General features: G+C 31.2%; 1 protein-coding gene across 2 annotated transcripts in view; it reads right to left on the reverse strand.

The window, feature by feature from the left end:
* LOC129914147 (homeobox protein homothorax) overlaps window positions 1–25,608 on the reverse strand; it is a 377,750-nt gene that overhangs the window by 60,813 nt on the left and 291,329 nt on the right. For both annotated transcript variants that reach the window (XM_055993231.1, XM_055993232.1), the window contains one exon: window positions 9,192–9,287. In XM_055993231.1, the coding sequence (XP_055849206.1) occupies window positions 9,192–9,287 (96 nt within the window). The remainder of the gene's footprint in view (window positions 1–9,191; window positions 9,288–25,608) is intronic.

Consider the following 25,608-nt stretch of genomic DNA (forward strand, 5'->3'; position numbering starts at 1 on the left):
TCTTTAAGTATATCTTTACAAACTTTAAACACCATCACGCAATATACGAAAAAAAAAAGAAGAAAAAAAACTAACTGTTTGCATTTCGTACAATTTTCTTTATCTAGATTAGTTAATCTAAGAAATTAACTTGCGAAAAGCCACAAAGATACTTCTTTTTTTCTCTTCAGAAAATAAATAAAATAAAAATAAAAAACCTTGTTGCTCACCCTAAAAATAAATTTAACAAAAAAAAAAACTAAGTTACACTTAACAAAATAATATGATCAATTCATACAATTGGTATAACACTTCTAGAATTTGTTAAGGTTGCACTATGTAAAACATTCCTACTATTGAATTTAATTTCTTTGAGCAGTATAAAGAAATTGTTTGGTATAAAAATATTTAAAAAATGTTGCGCGATTCTATTAGAAAGTTTCGACTGGTATAAACTAGAGGCACCATATTTAACAAACTTTAACTAGATTTCCGATAAGTTTATACTAGTTTTGCAAAAATTGGGAATACACATATTTGCCGGTATTTTTATTACTAAGAGAAATCAAAGGAATTAATGCCATAATATTAATTCAAATTCAAAATTGTAATTGGTATAAAAATTCAAAATTTTATTTTTAATAAATTCCTGACTAATCTAAACAAAGAGAAGTTTCCGCAAAAATAAGGCTTTAGAAAATTTTCCATTTTTGCACCAATTTCTGTGTTTTTTTTTTTAATTGGTATAAACTTACCTAACACATAGTAAAAGTAAAAATATCATCCCTGCACTTTGTTTTTGTTATACAAAAATTATCTATCGTTGTTCATACATTTAATATGAATATAAGAACCGATTTACTGGGTTGTTAATGTTCTTCTATATTTGTACTACTGAGTGGTATAAAATCAAATTTATTACTTGAAATCTCTATTACCCACAATTTTTCCTTTGGTATAGTAAGCTCTAGGAATGCAAGGAGATATTACACCACTGTTAGTATTTCTCGTATACCTACTTCTGACTGGTATAAAAAGTATTAGCTGCACTAGAACTCATTTTACTATATGATGCTATTAACTGGTATAAATTGTGATATAAAGCGTAATAACATGTTATGAATGTATAAACTATGCTTGTTATTTTAATTATTTCCTTATCGGTATAAAAACATCAGCCTATCTGCCAAAAGCGACAGATTATCATCCTCAACTATACCTTAAAAATGTAAAATCTTAGACTAATTTCGTAATACTTATCCTACAGCTAATCCTGACTGGTATAAAAATCAAATGGATCAATATAAATATATCTTCCTTCAAATTTCTTAGGCTATTTTTTGTGATTTTGAGAAGGTATAAACTGATAAACAATACTAAACGAATATAGACTGAGCTCAGGTGCTTTTCAAAAATTATAAATTTTAGTGCATTTTAATAATATTTGGCCTTATTTTTGATCCACTTCTGACTGGTATAAAAAAGAAGTTGGCAATCTATTATAAAGTTAATACTTCTTTTTAATTTTTAATTGCAGATAATGGGCATAAGCAAAATATTAAATGCATTAAAAATACTTTTATTTGAAGCTGATAACATAAATATACAAACTTTTTTTTTCAGTGTACGCACTTGCACTTAACTCTTTCAACTTATTATCTTATTCCCTTTAGTCAAAAGCAAACCATACTCACTTTTATACATATTCAAAAGAAGATCAACAGCACAAACAAACAACAGCTAAAAAAAAAACTATCTAAAAGAACCAAAAAGCAAAGCATATAAAAGATACAAATCTTTTCGCATTACCATTAAATGAATTAAGTTGACCGCTTTCGAAATGGGTGATTGTACAATTTTTATATCTTGTTTATATCCTCTATAGCTATACTCTTTTTTTTATCCATGGGATCCTTTTTAACCATTCTATACAAAACATTTATATGGGCCAATGCGAAAGGAGTGTGTGCCATTTTTATACATGTTATCTTTGGAAAATATCTAAAACTCATTTGATTTGGTCAATTTGATAAAAATAAAAATAAAGTCCTTCTCAATTATTCACTGCTGTGTGCTGTTTTTGGGTTAACTTTTTTTTTTTTTTGGTTCTTCGTATATAAACTCAAGTCTTCCAGGTCGACAACGTCACACAAAATACTTTTCATAGATAAAACCCTGGTCAACCTATAAAGGCTCTACACACTTTTGATCAGAATTATCTTAAAAATTTAATAGTTTCACCGTAACTTTTTGGAGGAGAATATCTTTATCTAATGTGTGCTTGCGCAAAAATATAGAGACCCTGAATTTTATCAACAAATCCAACAACAACAACATTAACCAAAAAGACCGACTTTGAAGTTTTGTTATCTATCTTTAACTCCTTGATGTGGTATAAACTAACTAACTATACTATATACCTTCCTATAAAGTATCTATAAGAGCTCTATGTGAGTTTTGTATCTTTGAACTGTGAATTACAGATAGATCTATTGAGAAAAAAAAAAAACAGTAATTGCAGTCGGCGATCATTAATCTTTTGCATTTTTTTTCGGCTTGTTTTTTTTTTTTTCGGAATGCCAATTGGCTTTGAAATTCATCGCTAGAAAAGAGTTTCTATAGGCTTACATATGAGATATAAAAGTATCTACGATTTCTATATCTTTTTTTATGTGCATTTCTAAGATCAGCGCATTATCAAATTACTTCGATTTTGATCATGCTGTGCAAAATTACAGATAAGTATTCACAACACAGCACACACAAGCTAGTAGATATACCTAATCTCTGATGCATGTGCAGACTTCATTATACTCTTGAAGTATTCTATCCTCATCATCATCTCCAGACAGAAGAGGAGAGGAAAAGAGCTCTTCTAGATATAGAGGTTAGCATGATAAAACCGTATAAATATATGTGTTTTCTGAAGCCTTGTGGATGTTACAAAACCTAAGTGCGGCCGGCGTATAAAGTCAGCGCTTTTCAAAGACTTGAGTTGAATTTTCTTTTTAACAAAAATATATACAAAAAAAAAAAATATCTCTTAAACCTCTCCTCAGAACTTAAATGAAAAAAAAACAGCAAACTTCTAAAAAGTCAAGTCAGTCTTGCGGCGAAATTGCTTTGATTTTTTTGTATCTTTTTTTTTTTGTTGGTAAAGATACTTATTTTGCGCAACAGTTTTTCGTTTTAAGAAGAGAGAAGGTGGGGACTTCAAACGGACAACAACAACAAAAAAAAAAAATGAAAAAAAAAAAATCAAAGTCAGCCCGAACGAATGTTCTGTAACAAAGTTGGTACGGTTCATGACTTTCAAATAGCTTGGTTTTTTTGTTGTTATTTTTCTTCCAAACTTGAATAGGTACAAAAAACTACCAACGAAAAAAAAAAACAGTCTATAAGAAAGAAGGATAATCAGTAACAATTTACTATTATTACACTAAACACTTCTTTAAGACACTTTGGTGATCTTGAAAGAATCGAAAAGAAAAAAAAATATCTATCTGCTTGTTAACTGGCTTAGAGCTGATCGCGATCTTTTTTTCGGTCGCTTTTGTGTCAAAAGATACAAATTTCCATATCATGATCGACGACGACAGAGGGCGCGCAATGTTAAAGAGACGAAGTTGATTGTAACCTACAGTTGCTGTGGTATAGGAAAGTGATTTGCAAAATAAGGCGCTGAATAGAGATTGGAATTGAAGGTAAGTACATGGTTGGATATCTCAAGATATGTACCTTTTGGTACTTATACACGTTGCAATGTCTATAGTTTTTTTTGTGTGTCAAATGGTTTAAAGGGGAGATCGATTTTTTGGCGGCATAGAACAAACAATATTGAATAGAAAAACAATTTCAAAGGAATGCGACGGAATGGCTTAATACAATACCAGTTTAACCAAAGGTATGTATTTTTAACATGAAGCTTTTGGATTTTGAAGTAGGTGTACCGCCTTTTTTTAATACTATTCATAGTTTTGGACGTGAACACTATGATTTTGTTTAAGAGACTTTCCAATAGAGCCTCTGTGTGAAAGAATAATGGTTCTTTTTTTTTTAACTTGAACAAAAGATGGTTTTGTTTTTAAGTGGTTTTCAAAGCGTTTAAATTTCTGACAAAATTTTGTAGCAGGCGTATTACATTAATTATCTACTTATGCACCTTTATTGAAGAAGTTTTATGAATTGACATCAATGTATGGATTTTAGAAATTTTCAGTGTTTAAAGTGACAGGCATTTTGAGATCACACAATAGCAATTAATGTTTAATCTTAAAAATTGGTTAATCAGTTACATCACCGAAGAAGTTATTAAATATGATCTAAAAACTTTTGGATCATTCTGCAAATTGAAGTTACAGCTTGCTTATATTTAATTCTAAGTGCCGATGAGGTTTTGGACATTAAAACCCATTATGTTCATTAAAATGATAACAATTGAAGCTATTTAATCTCATTTCTCGTTAATCTTACTAAAGTCGGTTTACTTCTAACACCTAGTTTTAAAGAAGTTCGTAACTAAGAAGTATTTTTTCACATAAAAAGTAGCATACTGAATGCTCAAAATCAGCTAGTAATAATAGAAGAAGCTTATATTGTTGTTTATTTATTCTTTAACATCACCGAAGCAGTTATTAAAATCAATTTTAAAACTTTAACATTGGTCTGCTAACTTATGCAAATGTTTTTTTATAATCAATTCTTAGAATTGATGAGGTTTTAGACCTTTAAAATACATTTCCTTACTCGAATGATAACAGTTAATGTTGAAAATCGAAATTTGGTAAAATTATTGAAATCGTTCATGGCTAATTGATTCATTGTTATCAAATTAAAAGTAATGGATCAGAGGTCACAAATTCAAACTTTCAATAGAACAAGAAAATAATTTATAAGTTATTTACTAACATTTCCGAACAAGTTATTAAAAATCATTTAAACTCGTTTAAACCCTCTTTCTAACTTATGTCATGTCATTTAGTCATGCAAATGATACCAATTTGATCTCAAAATCGAAATTTGGTAACATTCCTTAACACAAATAATATAGGTATATGGTTAAATTCACTAAAGTCAATCTACACGTCACACCCGGTCGTTACCAAATAACCTACCTGAGAAGTATTTCAATTATTAAGTTATTCAATAATATAACCGAAGCAGTTATTAAAGACATTTAAAAAACAATAAGACTGTCAAGATTTTTAATGGAGATTTTAGTTTGAAGTCTATTCTTATTACTAACTTGGTTTTGGACCTTAAAAAAGCACTTGATCATTCTAATCGAAAGACTTGAAGTAGAAACTCGAAATAAGAAAAAAAAATAGGTTTCTTGCTTCAAACGAAATGTTTGTTTCTTTTAACATTTCCTTTACTGGAAGATTATAGAATCTCATCAAACTATAAAATCAATAAGTCAACACATTTCCTTAGAGCTTACAAGTCCAATAAGTTCCTAACTCCTGGAAATGTATAGGTATTTTATTTCTGTTCTGGATGATTTTGTAGACCTAATTCTTTTACACTAATTTATTGTTAGTGAAGTGCTAAACTGTGTAGATTATCTAATGATAACAAAAATTGAAATATTGGTCAACAGGCCTCACAAAATCAAGGCTTAGAAGTAGAAAAAGTATCGGCGAGGAATTTCATTCGCTAATACCAGCTCATTTCTGTGAATGACTCTTGAAGACTTTTCAATACGTAATTCTTCATCTTCGTTGACAACAAACATTTAGTATAACTTTGTTAATTTTCTTTACAACAACAACAAACAATAAATATAAACAAACATCTATTTGCAATTTAAGGAAGCCTTATTCAATTACATCTGTTTGACTAACCTACTCGGTACCCATAGTTTGGGTATAACCTTGTTTCACAATCCTGCCACACATTGTGTTCTGTGCGCGATGTGAAGTCATCGGAAGGTTGTTATTTAGAAAGTAGCTAAAGAGTAGAGGTACCATACTATGTCGAACTAGTTGGTTTACAAGGTAAGGTACTATGCCCGTTCGTACACTATTAAACGACTAGGGTACGTATATACCTACTGGAACAAAATATCTCGTTCAGTTGAACACTCATTCCCGCTGTTCTATCGCATTCTTCCATCGCCACCACGCATTGCTTTCCTTCGCTGTCCGCCACCTTCCGTCACTCCTCTTATAGGTTATGAACCAATCGATAGCACCTACAATATCAACGTGGCATCTAACCTGCATGTTTGTTGCTCTGTGCTACATTGTGCATCTATGAAGTCAATTTTACGAAAAAAAAATCCCTTTAGACGCATCACATGGAATAATCGAACAAAAGAAAAACCTTTCCAAAAGCCCCCGAGGTTCCCGACAACCATGAGCAAAGTTGATGATGATGATGATGACGATGATGATGAAAGAGGAATAAAGTTCCGCGCAGAGCCAGCAACCATCTTGCAAACACAACTGTATATTTATTCCTGGAGTGGAATGAGTGCGTTTTTCGTATCACTATAGCACCCAGTCCCAATGCAGCCAAGGCAGGCTACAAACTCTTGAGAAATTCAGAGCTGGTGCTGCTGCTAATCCCACATCTGTACGCTGCGCTGCGCTGCTCTCTGGTGCTGGGTGAACAACGATAAAATGGAAGAATTGAATGTGGATGGATATGCTTCGAAATGGATGGATGGATAGGTGGCTGTTATGGCTTAAGGAGGCTTTTGGAGGAAGCCCTCATCTTGCAGGGGGAGTATACCTACAGTACCTATATCCTCCATCAAAACGAAAAACAAGAAATGGAAGACGATGACGATGGAGAAGGAGAAGAAGAAGAAGAAGACGCAGCTCAGCGCGTATTATGGTATGCGAAATGCATGTATGAACCAACGTATCTGTTGTTGTACAACACGCGAAACGCAGGAAATTGCAATTCCGCAAAAGTTTCACCAATGTTATAAGATGCGATATGCCATAGCGTATAGTATAAATGTGGGATGGATGGGCAAAGAGATGGATATAGATACCTCTACCATCGAAGGAAAAGAATACAAGTGTTGCATAAAGAAAAAAAAAAAATAAATGTTGAAGCGAGAAATCATTTTGTCCAGCTCACTCTTGGAAGTTTTTTTCTTTTTGCTAATTTTTTTTTTTGAAACTTCTGTAATGGAAGAAGTTTAAGTAGATTTGTTGTTTTTGTATGTTTTGAAAGAAGAAGAGTGGGGAAATATGTCTTTTTTTTTTTAAGTTCTGGCCTGCGTGCGCCAAACTTTAGCCTTCTCTCCTTGATGGCTGACTATACTCTATACGCCATCATCATCATCTTTAGAGATTTTTTCGAGGAGACATCGTTGATGCACAATGATGATGCTGGAGTTTGGAGTCTCTCTCTGAAAACATCATCATCGTGCCAGCGTTGACTTTTATGGACGACCTATGTCTGTATTTATGTCGAGATTTCGATTTTTGTTATACCAAAAAGGAGAAAAATTGTAGATGATGGTATCTTGCGCTGGCCGCGCATGAAATGATGGATGTACTATAAGTCTCTATACTTTTATACAAACACAACACATAACTGTTGTTTAGTGTTTTTGGATATATTCTACCTACATTCACACATTTATGTAGTATAGTTACTGGAGTTTTTATAACGGCGTTATTTTTTTTTTAAGTGAGTGTTTTGATATGATGTCAAGTGGAGGTAGTGTGATATAATGTTATTGAAAAGAATAAAACACTTTTCATTGTCATAAATATAGGTACTATTTGATGGAAATTTGATGTCATGACAGCTCAAATAGATTTCAGTGACTCTACTCCGCGTCACTTAAGAATGTAACGATGCAAATATTTCGTAGAATGGAAAACTTCAATGAATATTTTTATACGTATTAAACAAAGAAATCCAACATTGAACGATTTGATGCTCCCTAAAGTATGTAACATTTATAAGAATTGCATTTCTATCAGTTTGGTATCCTTAAACGATTTAATTCAAGTATATATTTCTTAGTGCGGGCTATACGAACTATGTTCAACAAATTAATTCGATGAATATTTGATAGAAACTCCTAAAAGTATGCAAGATTTTTTATATGATCCATTTTAATTAAGTGAAATTTACAATTCTTGACGAGTTTTTTGACTGACGAAGAAATGTTATAGATAAGCACAAATATTTCGTTAAATACAAAGTTTCATGATCTCAAAAGTATGCAATATCATCAATATAAGAATGTTTCTATTTCAGTTTGCCTGGGATGTTAACAGAGTTTGAAGGAACAAAGATCTAAGAAATATTAACTTAATTTCGCTTCAAAGAGTCATAAAGTTAAACAAGAATTTGATTGCAGCACCAAAGAATATGCAACTCTTTTATACAGAAATATCAATTAAGTGAATAAGAATGTATACTATGAATACGAAATGATTACAAAGAACAATTAAAAGTCAGTACTGATGGGACAAAAAAGATCTTGCTTTTTTTAATAATTAATGTTTGATTGAAGCTTCTTAAGTCGACCAAAAAGTATGCAATAAATTCACATAAAAAAATATTGTGCACTTTATCAGTGTATTAGTGACACCAAGAAGATGATTTGAAATAAAAAGTAAAGGTCTACGAAACTTTCAGTTTTTTGTATTTCGAAGATTGGCTTTAATATAAAAACATTTGAATGACACTCCTTGGAGTATGCAATTACTTTAAGATAGTAATTCAATACAAATGAACTAGTATCTTCTAAATGTATGATGAAGTTAAACAAAATTTTGATTGATTTAAGAGAAATTGAAAAAAAGTGTATTTCACAAAAAAGTATGCAACAGAAATAAAAAAAAAATTAGAAAGTGTAGAATTTCAAAAGTCAATACTTGAAACAAAAGAAAATTATGGCTTAGTTTATATTACCTGAACATCTGACTCAAAATGAACCTAGCTATATTCAACTAAAACATTGTTTTAGAGCTTAAAAGTATGCAAGATATAAAATTTAGCAGAAATTCGATTTCTTTGACTTAAGAAATGCCTTGAAAAAACTAATTGGCCAAGTAATATTTTAGAAATCTGGAAAAACCTATCAATAATAATGTAAAAGAAGGTCATTAAAAATCAAAAGTATAAAGTCAATTTAACTAATTGCTTAGGCTTTTAACTTCTTACGATTATTGTTAATCATTCACACAAAATCATTGTATCAATTAAGGTTAAAGAAATAATTTGATTCCACTTACCAGGACTACCAAGGAAGACTGAGGAATATAACCGCCGGGAAGCATCAGCATTTCTAGCCTCTGCAGGCGACGACCATTCTCTTCGACACCACCGACCTGAAACAAAAAATAAAAAAATTAATTAAATTTTAAATAAATTACCATCGAATGTATCTATTTCTATATGGTATAGAAAATATATTATTTTTTTTAACTATGGAATACATCAGGAGAAGAGTGAGTTAGACTCTTGTAGATAAAAAATTAAAAAAAAAAAATAAATGATTAATTATTCAATTTTTACTGATGTTCAATAAGCAGTCTAGTCTGGTTATCTTTAATCTAAACTCTTGTTTCAAATGACTTCTTGTTTTCAACAAGCTATAAACTAAAACAAAAATATAAAAAAAAACACTTTATCTATGATATCTAAAGAAACTATAAATTCTTGTTTTGTTTTGACATATCGCGCTAAGAAATATTTTTAAAACAAATTCAGGGCGTTTGTCATTAATATGATGGATGAGGTTTAGGTAAAGTCTATCTTGTCGATATGTGCTGTACACCGATCGGAAAAAATTCCTTTTTCTTTTTTTGTTTTCAAAGTATAAAATGTAGATCGAAGATAAAATTAGAAAATATAGAAACAAAATAATGCCATAAAGATGATGATCAAATGATCAATGGGTTTGGAAGAAAAGTAAGATAAAAAAATATGTGGAATCTATTTTATGTATCTACTATGACAAGTAGCTAATTTCATAGATTTAATACCATTAATTAGATACATTTCATTAAAATCGTTTTGACATCGAATATATTAAGCGTTTTAATATTTTTTAAGATAAAATTAGTATTTTGTTTAAAACACAGCAGTGCCTAAAATGGAATTAGGACATTTTTAGCCAAAAAGTATGCAATAACATTTTTTTTTTATAAATTGCTTTTAATTTGTCAGTAAAATAAAAATGTTTATTGGAAAGAACAAAAGTCTACAAAGAATTTAGATTTTCTTTATTTAAAAAAATAGTAAAAAGCTTAATAGATATCTACATTCCTAAACTTATGCAACTCTTTTAAGAAAGCAGTATAATTTAATTGAATTGCAATTATTTACAATGTTTATTTTTTTTTTTTTTAATTATAAATACGAAATAAAACGACAGATGATAACCTCATAAAGGATATCCCGAAGGATAAAAAGAAATGAAATTATGAATAACACAATAAAACAAAACAAAATTAAAGAAGAAACAATAAATTCTCATTTAGTTCATTTCATTCGCATCGTTTTGGAAACTTAACAAAAGTTGAAATTACATTTTTTTCTATTGAGAGTAAGATTTTTTTTTTGTGGTTGATCTAAATATATTTTTTTACTGTTATTTAACCTGCTTATAACTGTGTTTTCTTTATTTTAACGTTAATGTGATGTCCCCTAGAGATTTGAGTTGAGGGGTGGTTTGGTGTTGAGAAAGACCCAAGGACCAGAGAAGAAGAAAAATACGAACTGTTTAGAGCACAGGACGACACTTTTATTTTCCATTAAACATCGTTATATCGTTGTTAATGTCAACAGGGTCGTTTTTAAAGGCTGGTAGAAGAATTTGTTTCACCCGGGCGCCATTTTAAAGAAGATTATTGTTGTTATCAATCTTTTGTCAAGAATTTAAAGCAATATTTAGAAATTCTCAGTTCAAGTTCATATCCTTAACTTTTAGTTTGAATTTGATGTACCAAATCTGGAAAAACAGTGTTTTAAAAGCTTGATACTGCTGTGGGCGCTGAATTTACTAAATGCACCCTCTTGTGGAAGTCACAGTGTTGGCCGCCGCGAGGGTAATCGGTGATGGGTATACTGCTCCAGAGTGGTGTGATGGTGGTAATTTTTTCCATCATGCAAAATAGAAATAATAATTTTCTTTATTTTTATTTTATTTCTTTATTCATTCTACCCACTACTATTCCACCCTCATTTTTGCTATTTTTTCTTCATTTTTATATAAGCTATAAGAACTCACCTTTATTTAAAGAGAAATTGTCTGATGGTGCAAGACTGCATTGCAGCAATGAAATGTAATCTAATAGTGTTAAACAGGGTAAATAAAAAAATAAAAAAAAAAATATAAGAAAAGGCGTGGGGTGTCTTTGCTTCTTTTTTTTTGTATAGAGGTAGGTAGTAGATATTCATCCATTTTCTCTCAGGGGTGACACTTTTTTTCATTATGCCACATGCAAAACGGTTTTTTTTTTTGTTTACTTCAAGGGTCTGGTTATGCTTTTTTTTTATTTTTCCTTTATTTTTGTTCTTATTTCAAAATAAACCAACTTTGTTGTTAATTTTTAATGGAATATGGTTGAGTGATGATCTCGATTACCAAGTAAACATATTTTTCCTTCCTCATTACTACCATTATCCTTCCAAGTTTGCTTTTTTTACATTTTTTTGTTCTCAGTCAATATTCATCTGTTTCATAAAATCCACCAAAAGAAAAAAAAAAAAAAAAAAAAAACGGTTTAAAAAAAAGTATCTTAACTGAACTGTCACCCTCACGAATAAAAATTTCTCGGTAACCAACAAAAAAAAAAACTCCCTCACACACCCAGAATTTCCCATACAAAAAAGGACTCCGAACAAAAAAAAAATATAAAATTGCATTTTTTATGAATTATTATTACTTTTTTTATGGAGCATTTAATATTAAATTTCTCTATTTCACTTTTATCCCCAAAGCGCGGTAAGCACAGAAGCTCTATAGTACTTTTTTTTTACCCTATAGCGAATCTAAAATATAAGGAAGAGGGAATATTTCAACGGTATACTGTATACAAAGACGACTAAAAAAAAAAAAAAAAAAAAAAAAATACGTTAGCCGCCATAATAATTGGCAATTGCAGTGTTATTTTCTCTCAACAACACAATGGTGGCTCGTTTTGGGGGACATTAAAGAAAGTGGATATCACGTGGTAGCTTAAAAAACTGATGATGGTTTGCCCTATTCGCAATGATGATGTCAGAGACTTCCTATTTCACATAAAACGAGAGAAAGTTTCGAATTTAATTATTTGTTGATGTAAATTTTTATTTTTTGATTGTTAATAGTGCAATTTTGAGGTTAAAATTAATGATAAAAAAGTTCAATTTTTGATGGTTTAGGAGGGTCAGGAATTCGGATAAGTAGCCCAAATATGGTAGGAAAAATTTAACTCAGGCTTCTATGAATTTTTTGTAAGTGGACGAATTTCGAGATTAAGTTTTAGTCTTGCAGTAAAATGATGTCTATTATTTTCAGAGTTTATCATTTTTGAAAGAATTTTCATAAGTTAGATGCGGGTATTAAGGACTTTCGGCTTTTAAGGCCCCGTTGGCTGTTGCAACTCGCTGTCATCAGTGCGTCAAAATGTCGTTTTAAAATGTCTGATTTGAGGCAATGTTTCTACTGAAACAGTATTTACGTTGCACAAGGTCGAGTGCAATTTTATTTTCGCCCATTTTGGATTCCAAAGAACTCATTGTTAAGAAAAGGTTCATACATTTTTTGCGAAATAATATCAGCACTGAACGCTTAAATATCATAAGCTAGATGTCTTAATAGATGTTATCAATAATTCTTACATATTTGAACTACCTAAGAAAACTAAAATGCAATTTTCGAGTGTTTTAAAATTATATTTATCCAAAATACCTTCTTGATTTAAAACCTAACTCTTCTATCTAATAAATTCTTAACCGACGGAAACACTTTCAAAACAATTTAACCCACTTATCATTGTTTTACCAAGACATCATTTTTTAGAAAAAAAAAAAACTTCAAGCTTCGCTCTAATAAATCAAATCTATTTTTACCCTACTAAAAAAACTCTCTATCTTATTTAAGTCTAGATATCATTTCTCAATGAAACACCTCGTTTTGTTTTTTTTTTTTTTTTTTTTTTAGTCTACCGACTATTCACAACCCAATAAATATTTTATATTATTATTTTCTTTTTTTTTTGTATTCCAAGGAACATTATGTCAAATATCATAACAACATATTAATCTATCTAGTCTAGATTGCCTATAGTCGAGGTGGGTAGATAGATAGAAATGATTGCTATAAAACATTTCTTTAAAAATCTGTTTACTCCGCCCTCAAAAAAAAAAAAAAAGATGAATAATGCCGCTGCGATGATTCAAGTTGAAGCTGAAGGTGTCTTTTCAAAAAAGTGAAAATAAAATAATAAATTCTATCAAAAATAAAATTCTCACATAAATCTTCATAACATCTAGTGCTGCCGCGATGTCTACAAGTGACTGATACGAGAACTAAATCAAAAAATTGCCCCTCTTTTTTGCTTTTAAGTTTGTTGCAACACAACACACTACTCACACACACACACACTAAGAAAAATGTTTACCCCATACTCTCTTGTCAGCCACTTCCCCTAAGATATAAAGCAACAAAAAAAAAAAAAAAACGTTTTTCTCAACTTGAAGCAAAGCTGTCTTCTGAAGAGCTGAATACCAATTTGTGATAGTGTGTGTGAGTTTTGTATCTTTTACGTGATTCTCTAAGCAGAAAAAGTATATTTTCCTTGTATTTGTTGAAAAGGCGAATGAAAATTGCTTCAAGTTGAAAATAATTTTTTTTTTTTTTGAAAAAAAAAAAAAAAATAGAAAAGAAAATTGCATTTTTCTTCATCATGTTCTTCTAGCTAAGCAAAACTATTTCTCTCTCCACGCGAATAAATAAAAAAAAAAAGAAAAAAAATATCTGTAATAATGGAATTGCACTTTGTGGCCAAACAGCATTCTGTCTTTTTCTTTCATCTTCGTTTTGCTCCACAATTTCATCGCACTTTGAAAAATTTTTCTTTTTTTTTTTTTTTTCTTGGAGCTTCAAGTCGAATGAATAAGAAAAAAAAATAAAAGAAAAATGGATAGATACGGTTATACGAGACGACCGCGACGAGACGAGGTTGGTTGTTGTATAGGGGGTACCTCTCTCTATAGCCGTATAAAGTATAGTGTGTGAAATGATGGAGTAAAAAAAAAATAAATTAAAAAAAAAAAAATTAATTCAAAAGAGAAATAAATAAATGAAAATGAGATAACATACAACAACCGTTCCATCAGGCATAGGTGGGCATAGCTAGCATAGATACGTAGCCACCACCTCATAGATACGCGAATTATAAAAAAAAAAATAAAATTTTTTTTTTTTTTTTTTTTTACTTGTGCGAAGCAGTACAAAGTGCAAATAAGGAATGGGTGGGGAGGAGTTGTACTACCTACCTATCTGTTTTCTGTTTAGTTTTCTTTTTTTAAATGTATAGAAAGAAGTATAGTATTAACAAGAGAGGTGGGCTTAATTTAAGACCCAACCTGCCATTTTGATATTTTTGTAATGAGTGTTGTTTTGCAGAATGGCAACACACAAAATGAAGGGGGATACAGTTAGTTAGGCACCAGGCAAAAGTGTATAGAGTAGGCACTACACACAAGATACCACACACAACACAACATAATGAATACCTACGACGAACACAAGTGAATTGCATGAAGTGAAAATATTCACAAATAGATGGCGGGAGGTTAATTGGTGTAGTTTTTGGTGTTTAAACAGATTAAATCGTGTATTTTATTTAGAGCGCAGAGGAAATTGTTTTTAAGAGTTTTTTTTTTTTCTTGTTTTGTGTTTTGTTTTGAAATTTCAACAATTTTATCTTGGGAGGAATTTTTGAGGTTTCAGAGGGGTTATCTAAGCTGAATCTTAAGGAATGACTTTACAGAACCTAGTTAGATAGGTTCCATTCTATTCTATTAAAAATTAAGGTAGGCAAGTTTAAAGCAATATTGAATATTTATCAAAAATACAAGAAAGAAGTGAGCCACTCATTAGTGCAAACGAAAGTTATAAGTTGGCTATATTTTTTATGACAATTGTTTTCAAGTATCAAAACTGCCCAGAATTCAATGATTTTGAATTCAAGTTAACATGATGTAAACCACAGGAATAGCAATCGAATATTCGAGGAACTTATGAGCCACTCACTTTTAAAATGACAAGTTAAAAGGTGCATGCACTCGTGAGTTTTCGATGTAGTTTGTGGAAAACGCAAATTTTCTTACGTTGCACAAAAATATTCTTAAATGGTCTTATTCGGCGCCACTTTTGATTATTAATTAAATTATAGCTCTTAAAATTTTCAGTTAATTAAATTTAAAAAGAAATACCAAATACACCAAATATGTAAGTATTCATCACATTGCAGTAATTAATGGAACATTTAACAATGCAAGATCTTGCGTTGGGCGCCATTTAAAACTTAAATATAGGTACCTTTAAGCTTGAATAATCTTCTGTTCATTAAACTAAAAGAAAAAACATCATATACATCTGTTAGAAGAGAAAAAAATGAATCGCTGAAGTTATTTTCCCTCATATTGGGTGCCATATTTAGCTTCAAAGCATATTTGACATTTGTTTTAAATAGGTATTGAAGTAATAAAAAAACGTGAGATTCTCTAAAATAAATAACTAACGACGGGAAGTAAAACCGTATTTATATATCTCTCATTAAAATCTCTAAGAACGTATGTTCTTACGTTGGGCGCCACTTTAACTACGAAAAATATTAAATCCTAGGTCAAAAAACATTCTATTTATTGAACCAAAAAAGAAATATTACCTAATTTTTTATTTGTTGAGCGATAAAAAGCGAATATTTGAGTTCTTTGATCCTAACGATCCTAAATTGGGCGCCACTTAACTTGAAAGCATATTTGACTTTTGTTTTAGATTGTTGGACTTTAAAGTCTCTAAAAAGTTATTCCTAGCCTTCCGACGGGAAGTCCTTTTTTGCCTAATCGCTCACTTTAGTAATATAATTGGAAAACTGGATAAAAGGGATGATTTTAAAAGAGAAGTACTTTACTCGGCTGTACATTCCGAATTGCAATCAATATGGATGTTAAACCAGCTTCAAATAATCATAAAAGTCAGTTACGTTTATAACAAAGTTTAGCGATGTCCTGAATCATCATAATCACTATCTAGAATTTTTTCAAAGGTGAGGGTGTGATAATTTTTTGTTTTTATATCAAAAAAAAACAAATTCTCTGCATTTTTTTCTATATTTTCCGCTATGAAAAAAAAAATCCTACCTAGACTTACCATCACTCTATACAACATTCGATTGCATAATAAAGTACAGCTAGTATATAGAATATTTGTATCTAAGTATATTTATATATATAGAATATTTTTATCGCCTCGGTGTGGCGGGTGATAAATCATTTCAAATGTCACTTTTCCGAAACAATTTTATCTAGTTGTTGGGTATAATTTTATTTTTTTCTTCATTTTTTTTTCTATCGTATTGTGTCGCTTCGCCAATGTCGTTGTCATTTCTCTAGCTAGATATAGATACTTTTTACAAAATGTAGATATAGAAAAGTGGCAGGGCCACTTTACATTGGAGAAAAAAAAATTAAAAAAAAAAAACCATTTTACCTCCACCTTCTCTTTCATAACAAATATTTTCTTATTGTCTCTCTAGTAAAAAAAAAAATGTCTTCCTTTTGTATTGTAAAAATGCAATAAATGAACATATTACTGCAACAATTCTCAAGACCTAATTTTCTCTACCAAATGCAATATGAGACTCTTAGAATGTTGATGTAGAATATTATAAATATAAATTATTGTCTAAGCATCTATCAACTACAATAAACATTAGAGACTCTGTCTACTCTACCTATTCTTTGTGTTATCAGAGACATTGGATCTCTCTGGACTTCAAATGTCATAAAAAAATCAGAATCATTCATTTTGCAATGTCTTATTTAGCGCCATTTGTCATGTTAAATGGGGGAAATTTAAACTTGCTGTGTGTTATTGGAGGTTTTGATTGGGTAACGGATTATCATGTAGAGATATACACAAAGTAAATTTGATATCTTTATGTCTAAACAAATAGGAATCCGATGCACATTATTAAACAACATGATATATAAATAAACATTGGCGGATAGAGAATGTTAACAGTCTCAATAACAAAAGTAGATCTAGATTCTCCATTTCTCGATTATAGTAATTGTTGCATCTTTGAAACCTTGCTGTCATTTTTGACAGTTTTTTTGATATTTTATATGCCCTAGTGAGATTATGTGGCTTTAAAATCGTATAGAAATGATATTATTTAAAGATACTAGATCTCACGTTGGGCGCCACTTTAGTGTATTAATGATTCTGTTGTACGTAAGACCTCTTATTTATTTAATTAGATGCTTAGTTTAAACATTGAAGACATTTCTTACTAATCCTGAGAAAAAAAAGGGAGTTTTGAATAAAATAAGTTGTCGCGTTGGGCGCCACTTAAGCGTTTTAATTATTTTGTTTGACGTAAGACATATTTTTAGTCAGTCAAGTACTACATTTAAAAAACTTAAGATATTTCTTATTAATTTAGAGTGAAAGAGTTATGAAAAAATATAAATTTAAAAACAAGATAATTATAATTATCTTGTTTTTAAATTTATATTTTTTCATATACACTATACAACATGGAGACAACACCACAAATTATATATGAAAGAGTTAGTTTTTAAGAATAAAAGGTCCCTCGTTGGGCGCCACTTTTTTTAAAATTAATTGAGATCTTTACTTTGAAAGCATTTTCATTCATTTAGGCAAAGTAGAAATATAATTAACATTATTTGAAGAAGAAATTCCAAATATTTAAAGCTCTAAGACCATACGTTGGGCGCCAGTTAAATTCAGAACCTATTTGAATTTTGTTTTTTTGTTTTTTTGGAAGTTCTTATAAAAGTTGAATTATTGGAACTTTTGTTATGACCATTTACACACATTTTTCATAAGTCTAAAACCTTATTGAACCTCTTTAATAAATTTAACGCTAAAATAATGTCCCTTTACGAATTCTTGGACCTTAAAAAACGCTCCCTACATCCCCAAAACAGTATTCCTTGCATTAAAAATCCCCTATGGTATCTTATCCACTAATTTTAAATTGTGTACATATATAAATCTTTCTACTTTTCAACATCAACGCTTTTCAAAAACAGACAAAAAAAAAACAATAAAAAAAAAAAAATATTGCAAAAACTAAAGTGTGCTGCTGCAAGCTTTTCTGATAAATGCATCTAGATACACCTTTAAATTGGAAAACCAACCCTTAAACAACCCCTTTGGTTTGTTGTATAGTATTAAGCACGTGAATATACACACCTTATATCTACTACCGACGAGGCAACAATAACGTAACTCGTCTGCGTTGTCATGACATCGTTAGCGCCCGCTGTTAGCCTGACGTATGTGCAAGTTTAAGTTCGTGTTTGAAAATAAAACATGATACCACACCATATACCCTATCTTGCAAAAAAAATAAAAATGTAAAAAAAAAAAACAACCCAACCTTTATCCCAATATATCCTTTGTTGGCTCAGCTAAAAGCAACAATTTCGCTGCATTTGCACCAAAAACTTAAGAGGAAGTGCAATGACAAAACAGAAAAAACAAAATAAAAAAAAAAAATGGGGAGGAAAAAATAAAAGTTGAAATGAAAAACCCCTGGAATTGTGTCCTCCATTCTTCTTTCCATCAAGTTGGTTTTCTGTTTTTTTTTTGTTTTTTTTATTACATTAGGGTTTTCGCCATTATTCCATAACCCCGAAAAGCTTTTCCATTTCATTTTTAAACCAATCCCATTTCTGTTCCGTGTTGCTTCGTTATATAGTGTAGCAAAGCATGAGGATGCAAAAAAAAAAGTAAAAAAAAAAAAAAAAACATTGCAAAAATCCATGCCAGTGATGCAGACGAACTTGGAAAGGGAAAAACAGAACAGTTATATTCAGTATAAAACAACCCTTCTTATGCAGCCGCATATGTGCATCGTTACTCCGTGTGCAGCAGTCAGCACACAGCATTGGGGTTTTCATTTTTTTTTTTTTTTTTTTTTTTTTACTGAAAAAAAAACACAAAAATATGAAACAATGCCGCTGGCGAAATTCATATTTTGCATTTACACCTCATGCTCTTTCGCCGGACAACTCAAAATGAGAACTTTTACTGTGTGACCAGTGGTTTAAAATTCCTTTTTTTTCAGGGATGTCTTTACATTAAGGGCAGGTTCAGAAGTCATAAAAAAAACTCAGTCTTGCGATTAATTGTTTGGCGCCACTTTAACTCAATGAATCTAGGAAAATTTAAGCTTTCTAGAAAAATATCATATTAACCTTCTTCAATAATGATTAAAATATCATTTAAAACTAAGTTTGTGTTTGAAAAAAACTTATTAAATTGGTGTCACATATAAAATACTATTATTTTTCAATTAGCCATGACAAAAGACTTTTAAGAGATATTGAGTTCTGCGTTGGGCGCCACTTAAGAAAAAAACAAAATTAATATTGCTTTCAAAACATTCTTATTTCAAAAATTGTAACAGAATTATCATTTTCAAGTATTCTTTATCACATAAGGAAGAGAGTTGTAATATTTTAAGAATAAATGATCCTGCGTTGGGCGCCACTTAGGCCAAAATACGAAAATTGTGGTAGAACAGATTACTAATGAATTGTACCAAAACTATCAATATGAAAAAAGTTTTTTATTCAGTTAAGAAAAAAAGTTTGACATTTAAAATTAAAGGTTCTGTGTTGGGCGCCACTTTACCCAGAGGAATAAAATGCATGTTGTAAAAACAGAATTCTTCATTTTTCTGAAAAAGAAACGTCATGTATATAATAAAGTATATTTCTCATACGTAATTTTTTTTTTATATAAGGCTACACGTTGGGCGCCACTTAAGCTTAAATCATATTTCGGCTCTGTTTTTAATGTTATTTTTAACTTTATTTCATTTATTATCAAATATACGTATATACTGATTCTCAATCTTTGAAAATGGTTTTTAAGTAAGTTCATGAAACCCCGTTGTGCCCTTTACAATTTTCGAATGTGTGAAAGGTGAAATTTTCTGATTTTTGCTGATACCAATGAAGTATTATTTATTTTTATATAAAATAAATTTAAAAATATATATCCACACATATATAAATAGATATTCAGGAAAAATATAAATATCCCTTTTTTTACTTTATTATTTTCTGGTGTGATTTCGGTTTTCGATTACTAATTAGGATATGAAAACTGTCAGAATCGTTATTTTTTTTTTACGAACATCAGAATCTTTATGAGTGGATTCAAAATAAAATATTCTTATCTGTTGGAAAAAAAATATATACAAAAAAGCAGATAAAAGTTAACAAACACGGTTATAAATTTGTCGATAAAAGCTAGGTAGTTTTTTTTTTTAAATTTGGGAGCAAAATAAACGTAAAAACTAATCCAATGAACAATGATAGCCCCAGGATTTTATTTGAAAGCTACTAGATATTGAATTTTAAAATTATTTTTAGATTTTATGTGCATTTGATTGTTACAAAATAAGCAAAACTGATATTAAATTACTTAAATCTGTCATTTTAAAGAAAACAAAAAAAAAAAAAAACTGCGTTGGGCGCCATTTTGCGTAAGATAAAATGAAATTCTTATTGACCAGGATGTCTCAATAATAAAATAAGAAATGAACCATCAAAAAAGAGATTTTTCCAAATGAAGGCGGACGAAAATGTCATATTTTGATATTAGAATTCCTGCGTTGGGCGCCACTAAATTCCTAAATTGAAAAAAATATTGAATAACAATGCTTCCAAAAATGTGTTCATAGTTTTGATCAATATTTGACACTATTTTAAAATTAAGAAATCTGACATAACCATCGAATTACAACAAAAGAGCAATATCAGGTAATTTGTCAAAAAAAAATTATTTCCCAAAATTCCCAAAAGACCACACACATTTTGAATCTTGATCAAATTTGTCCTCAATAAATCCAAAGATAAATTTTTATTTATTCATTTATGCCACCAACGAACAAAAAAAAAACCGTTCGAAATCACAAACAATTGCCATAACTCTCACTCACTAGTGATCACTTCATTTATTTAGTTTACCAGCAGAGCGCATGAAGAAGGACACTGTCCAATTTTGCATGTAAATTGGCATCAATGAAGGAGCAGCTCAGCGTAGGTATCATAAAGACCATAAGACGAAGAGATTTATAATTTTTATTTTTATTTTAAATCTCAAGAAAAAATTCGACAGAAAAAAAAGAAAAGTTTAAAATTTTTGACAACTTTTGTTTGAAACTCGCTTAAACGGTCTGGGGTGACTTATTTCATGCAGTGGCGACTCACCATCAGACTTTACCACTTAACTCCTTCGGGATGATGCTTAAGTTTATTGTTCGCCATCAAAAATTTGATCAGTAATCCGCTAACCACCTACGCTAATACTTTATACACGGCTGTCATTTGCTTATATGTGTATATTAGTCATATATAAAAAGTGAATAAAAAAAACTATGTCTGGAATGGACGCAACAACACCGAAATCGTATAATAGGTGTGTGGGTACAGGATACGGATACACCAAGCTTTGGTTTTTTCTTTTGCTAAATACGCACTGACCATACATTGTGATATTCCTGATGATGGGTCTCTGCATCACTTTTGGGATAATAGTGTCACTCTTTCTATATAGTAGATCCATTATCAAACTGTGGATCATATTTAAGTTTGTTTTAAGACAAAACCTATTTTTTTTTTTTTAAATCAACATTTTATGTTGGGTGCCATTCTAGTCTTACGTTGGGCGCCATTTAAGAAAAAAGTCACTTAATTTTGAATTTTCTGTGAGTTTATTTAATCTCCTTTTAATAGAATAAAAAAATCATTCAAAACTGAACAGATTTGCCATTGATATAGAAAGTTTAATTAACGAAATCCCACGTTGGGCGCCACTTTATCAAATATAAAATTGAATCCTTGCCAGAAAAACCAAGGAATTGATTCAACAACAACATTTTAACTAACAATCCTTTATATGAATCATTGAAGAAGAAAATGTAACCTTGCAAAGATTAGAAATCCTGCGTTGGGCGCCATTTAGATTTCAAAAAGCATATTTTCCCAGATGCATGGATTTAAAATTCATTTAACCATTTCGTAAGTTATTTAGTGAAAATAGTGACCATTGAGGAAGGGAAGTCTGGCGTTGGGCGCCACTTTAATTAAAAAAGCGAAATTTATCCAACTGTTTCTTAACATTTTGACCACTGTTCTTTATTTTTTCTTTGTTGATCATCTTCTCACTGATTTCTTTTTTGTTTTTTATTTTGCATTTTAGGATTTGTCTCCTCACAAAATCTTCGCTTCGTGTGGGGACCCTGGATGCGCGCGATGGCTGAAAAAATTTCGCATTTTGTTCGATGTTCAGAGTGTTGTTGATGTGTCCGAGAGATTGCCGATCAACATGTTGCTAAAGGAAGGTTTCAATTCCAGTTTCAGTTACACTCATAGTGCACACACAACCGTGCTCTGCCATACGTTCAATGATCTCTGCAATACGATATGTCACCACATGTGACACATTGTCTCTCTTGCGGCAAGGTGTGGAGTTGTGCTTTAAAAAAAAAAAATACCAAAACACAAACAAAAAAGAGTAATTTTGTCCGTCGTCGTCGACCGTCCGTCCGTATACCGCTGCGGGTTTTTCAATCAAGATTACCCACCATTCTCCCCCCTTCTTGTTACAGCAACACTTTGTCTCTAACTCTGATGATGAAGAACGAAAAAGAGAGGTCGCTAGATGTCATGAGCTTTTTTTTTTTTTGATTAATTTGCCCGAATTACAACACTAACGAACATTATTTTATTTTTTGACAACAAGGACCACCGTTCGTCGCTTTACTCAATTAGCACGTGTCATTGTAAGGTCAGATACTATACAGAGAGTGAGAATGCGGGCGGGGGGCTTCCTCTTTACATTGCGTTCGTTTTGGATTCGATTCTATTGTTAAATCGAAATATACAGGGTGTTGTGGAAATCGTAAATATGGCATTATATACCACCACCGTACTTTTTCTATAAAACGGGGCATTATTTGCGACGCAGTCAACTGTGCACCTCCACCTATACCTCAGTTGTCACCAGAAGCAAACGCCCGCTCATCCGCCACCGTCCGTCGCCGTTATGCCGCCATCAATGCCACTTCTATAACCATTGTGTGTGAACGCGCCAGGCCAGCAGCACCATTGTCCGTATCAAGTTCGGTTTTGGAGGAAAATGCGGCGTTCGTTGTTGTCGCCGCCGCCGCGCTGCCGTCATTTGTTCGTTGGCGGATATATTTGAATTTGTTTGCCGTTTTGTTTTGGGCGCGTATAAGGTACGTATGGCGAAATCAATGATGCGGGAATTGCCACCATATAGCTAGCTACCTACCTAAATTTTTATATCAACATACTCTCGATTCAGTGAGTGGTTTGTTATATTGAAGAGAGAGAGAGTCACCAGTCAGCAAAAATGGAGACGTCCAAAATGCACGACGTTGTTGGTCTATAGAATTGGTTTATATGAAGGTATGAGCTCAATATAAATGAATGACATGACATGACGGTTGAGTGAGCGAGGGCAGCCAATTTAAAATCACACTTTATTTGTTTTGCATTGTTATGTTGGTAATGGTTTTTTTTTTCTTTATTTTGATTTTTTTTTCTGTATAGATTCACGTGAAAATTGGGCTTTTTTTTATTAGTTTTTGATTGGTGAAATGGAGGGCCTTTTATAGGAAGTGTTATCGTTTGTTTTGTGTTTCACTAAGGTGATTTCTCGAATGGATATTAGGTGCGATATTGTTTAAATTGGGTCAATTTAGACATAAAATAAAAATCTAAATATTTTTTTTAGGTGCTTCCGTTGGAGTGATAAAGAGGTAATACAATGAAGGTAAAAAAGCTCGGTACAAGAAATCATTGACAGATGGCGCCTCTTTTGTTGTTGCTTTTCGCAGTTAATATGGTGTTTAGTTGAAAAATCCCTTACGTTGGGCGCCAATTAAGCCTAAACAAACTTAATTCTGTATTTTCTAGCAGTTAAATTGAAAAATTGCTAAAGACTGGATACATTTATCATTGATAAAGAAAGTAAAATTTATTCAAACTTTAAAAATCCTGCGTTGGGCGCCATTTAAGTTTTAAATATAAATATTTCTGCAACCTGATATTTCTTATTCACTAAATCATCAGTCATTAAGTGAAAAAATGTGACCTTGATGTAGGGAAGGCCTGGCGTTGGGCGCCACTTAAAAAAAAAATACTTAATACTCCTAGCCACGAAATAGTTAAAAAATGTGTTACTAACTTTGAAAACTGCACAACTCCAAGACCTTCTGCGAGAGAAGCTTAAAACTGTCAAGCCCGAGTATTGGAATCTCCCATCAGTCATCGATTTTTCTTTTTGATTTCTATAGAATATCATTAATCGTTTTGAGAGAGGGGTCAAATACTATTAATAACAAAGTTATACCCTAGAATGACCCCTGCCATCATCACAATTAAAGCTACTGTTATGTGTACCTCTCTACCTATGCGTTGATAGCAAAAAAAAAAGTAACATATATAACAAAATAGGTAACGTAGATATCACCCGTATGCATGTGGCGAATTAAAAATATCGACCGACCGCACATTTTCTGCTCCCTCCGCCATTATTATTATCCTTTTCATTCTTCTTAACTCCTTTCTGTTCAGTTCAGTTCAGCTTGTTTTTTTTTTTTTTTTTTGGGCACTCGTCCGTTTGACGGTCACGTGACCCTCATAAATCACAGAATTAATGTTACGTGAAATGGTGTGTGCGAGAGCGTAGTGTTTTCACCAACTATAGGTAGTAGATAGGTATAACGGTATGTGTATGGAATGCATTTTGTGCGATATCCTCTATATGAGAAATCAATGCAAGCAAAAATTGACCATTTTTGTTGGTTGTCCTGTGTTGATGCAGAAATCACTTCAATGAGAAAGAGGATTACTTTCTCTATATAGACGAGTTTTCGACACTGACGCGGTATCACCGCCCTCGACTCCTTTCTTTACTTAAAAACCATGGTGAGAGTTAAAAATGAAATTCAAGGAACAAGGACTTCAGCAGGATTACAAATAAATTTAAAAAATATTCGAAACAAAATGTCCTAAAACCCACCTTTCTCTAAAAATAAAAAAGGAAGAACATATTTTCAATTAAATTTCATTGTAATTTTCGTCCTTTAAAACCATTTTTTGTAATAATGGGTCGTTAACCTTGACATATTGTGGAAAAAGAAAACAAAAAATAAGAAAAATAGCAAGTCACTATCCAAAGTCAATGTCGTCATCACCATCGTCACCATTATATTTCTAGGACCTTCTTTTTTGCCACACATTTAAACCATAAAAAGCCTTGGGAAATTTTATTTACAGTCAACAGAGTGGTAAAGAAAAGTACCAAAAAGTGTTTATTGTTTTTAATAAAAATAACAGTTATTACTTCCCGCA

Source organism: Episyrphus balteatus, chromosome 3 (assembly GCF_945859705.1).
Source record: "Episyrphus balteatus chromosome 3, idEpiBalt1.1, whole genome shotgun sequence".
In the NCBI taxonomy this organism is placed as follows: Eukaryota; Metazoa; Arthropoda; class Insecta; order Diptera; family Syrphidae; genus Episyrphus; species Episyrphus balteatus.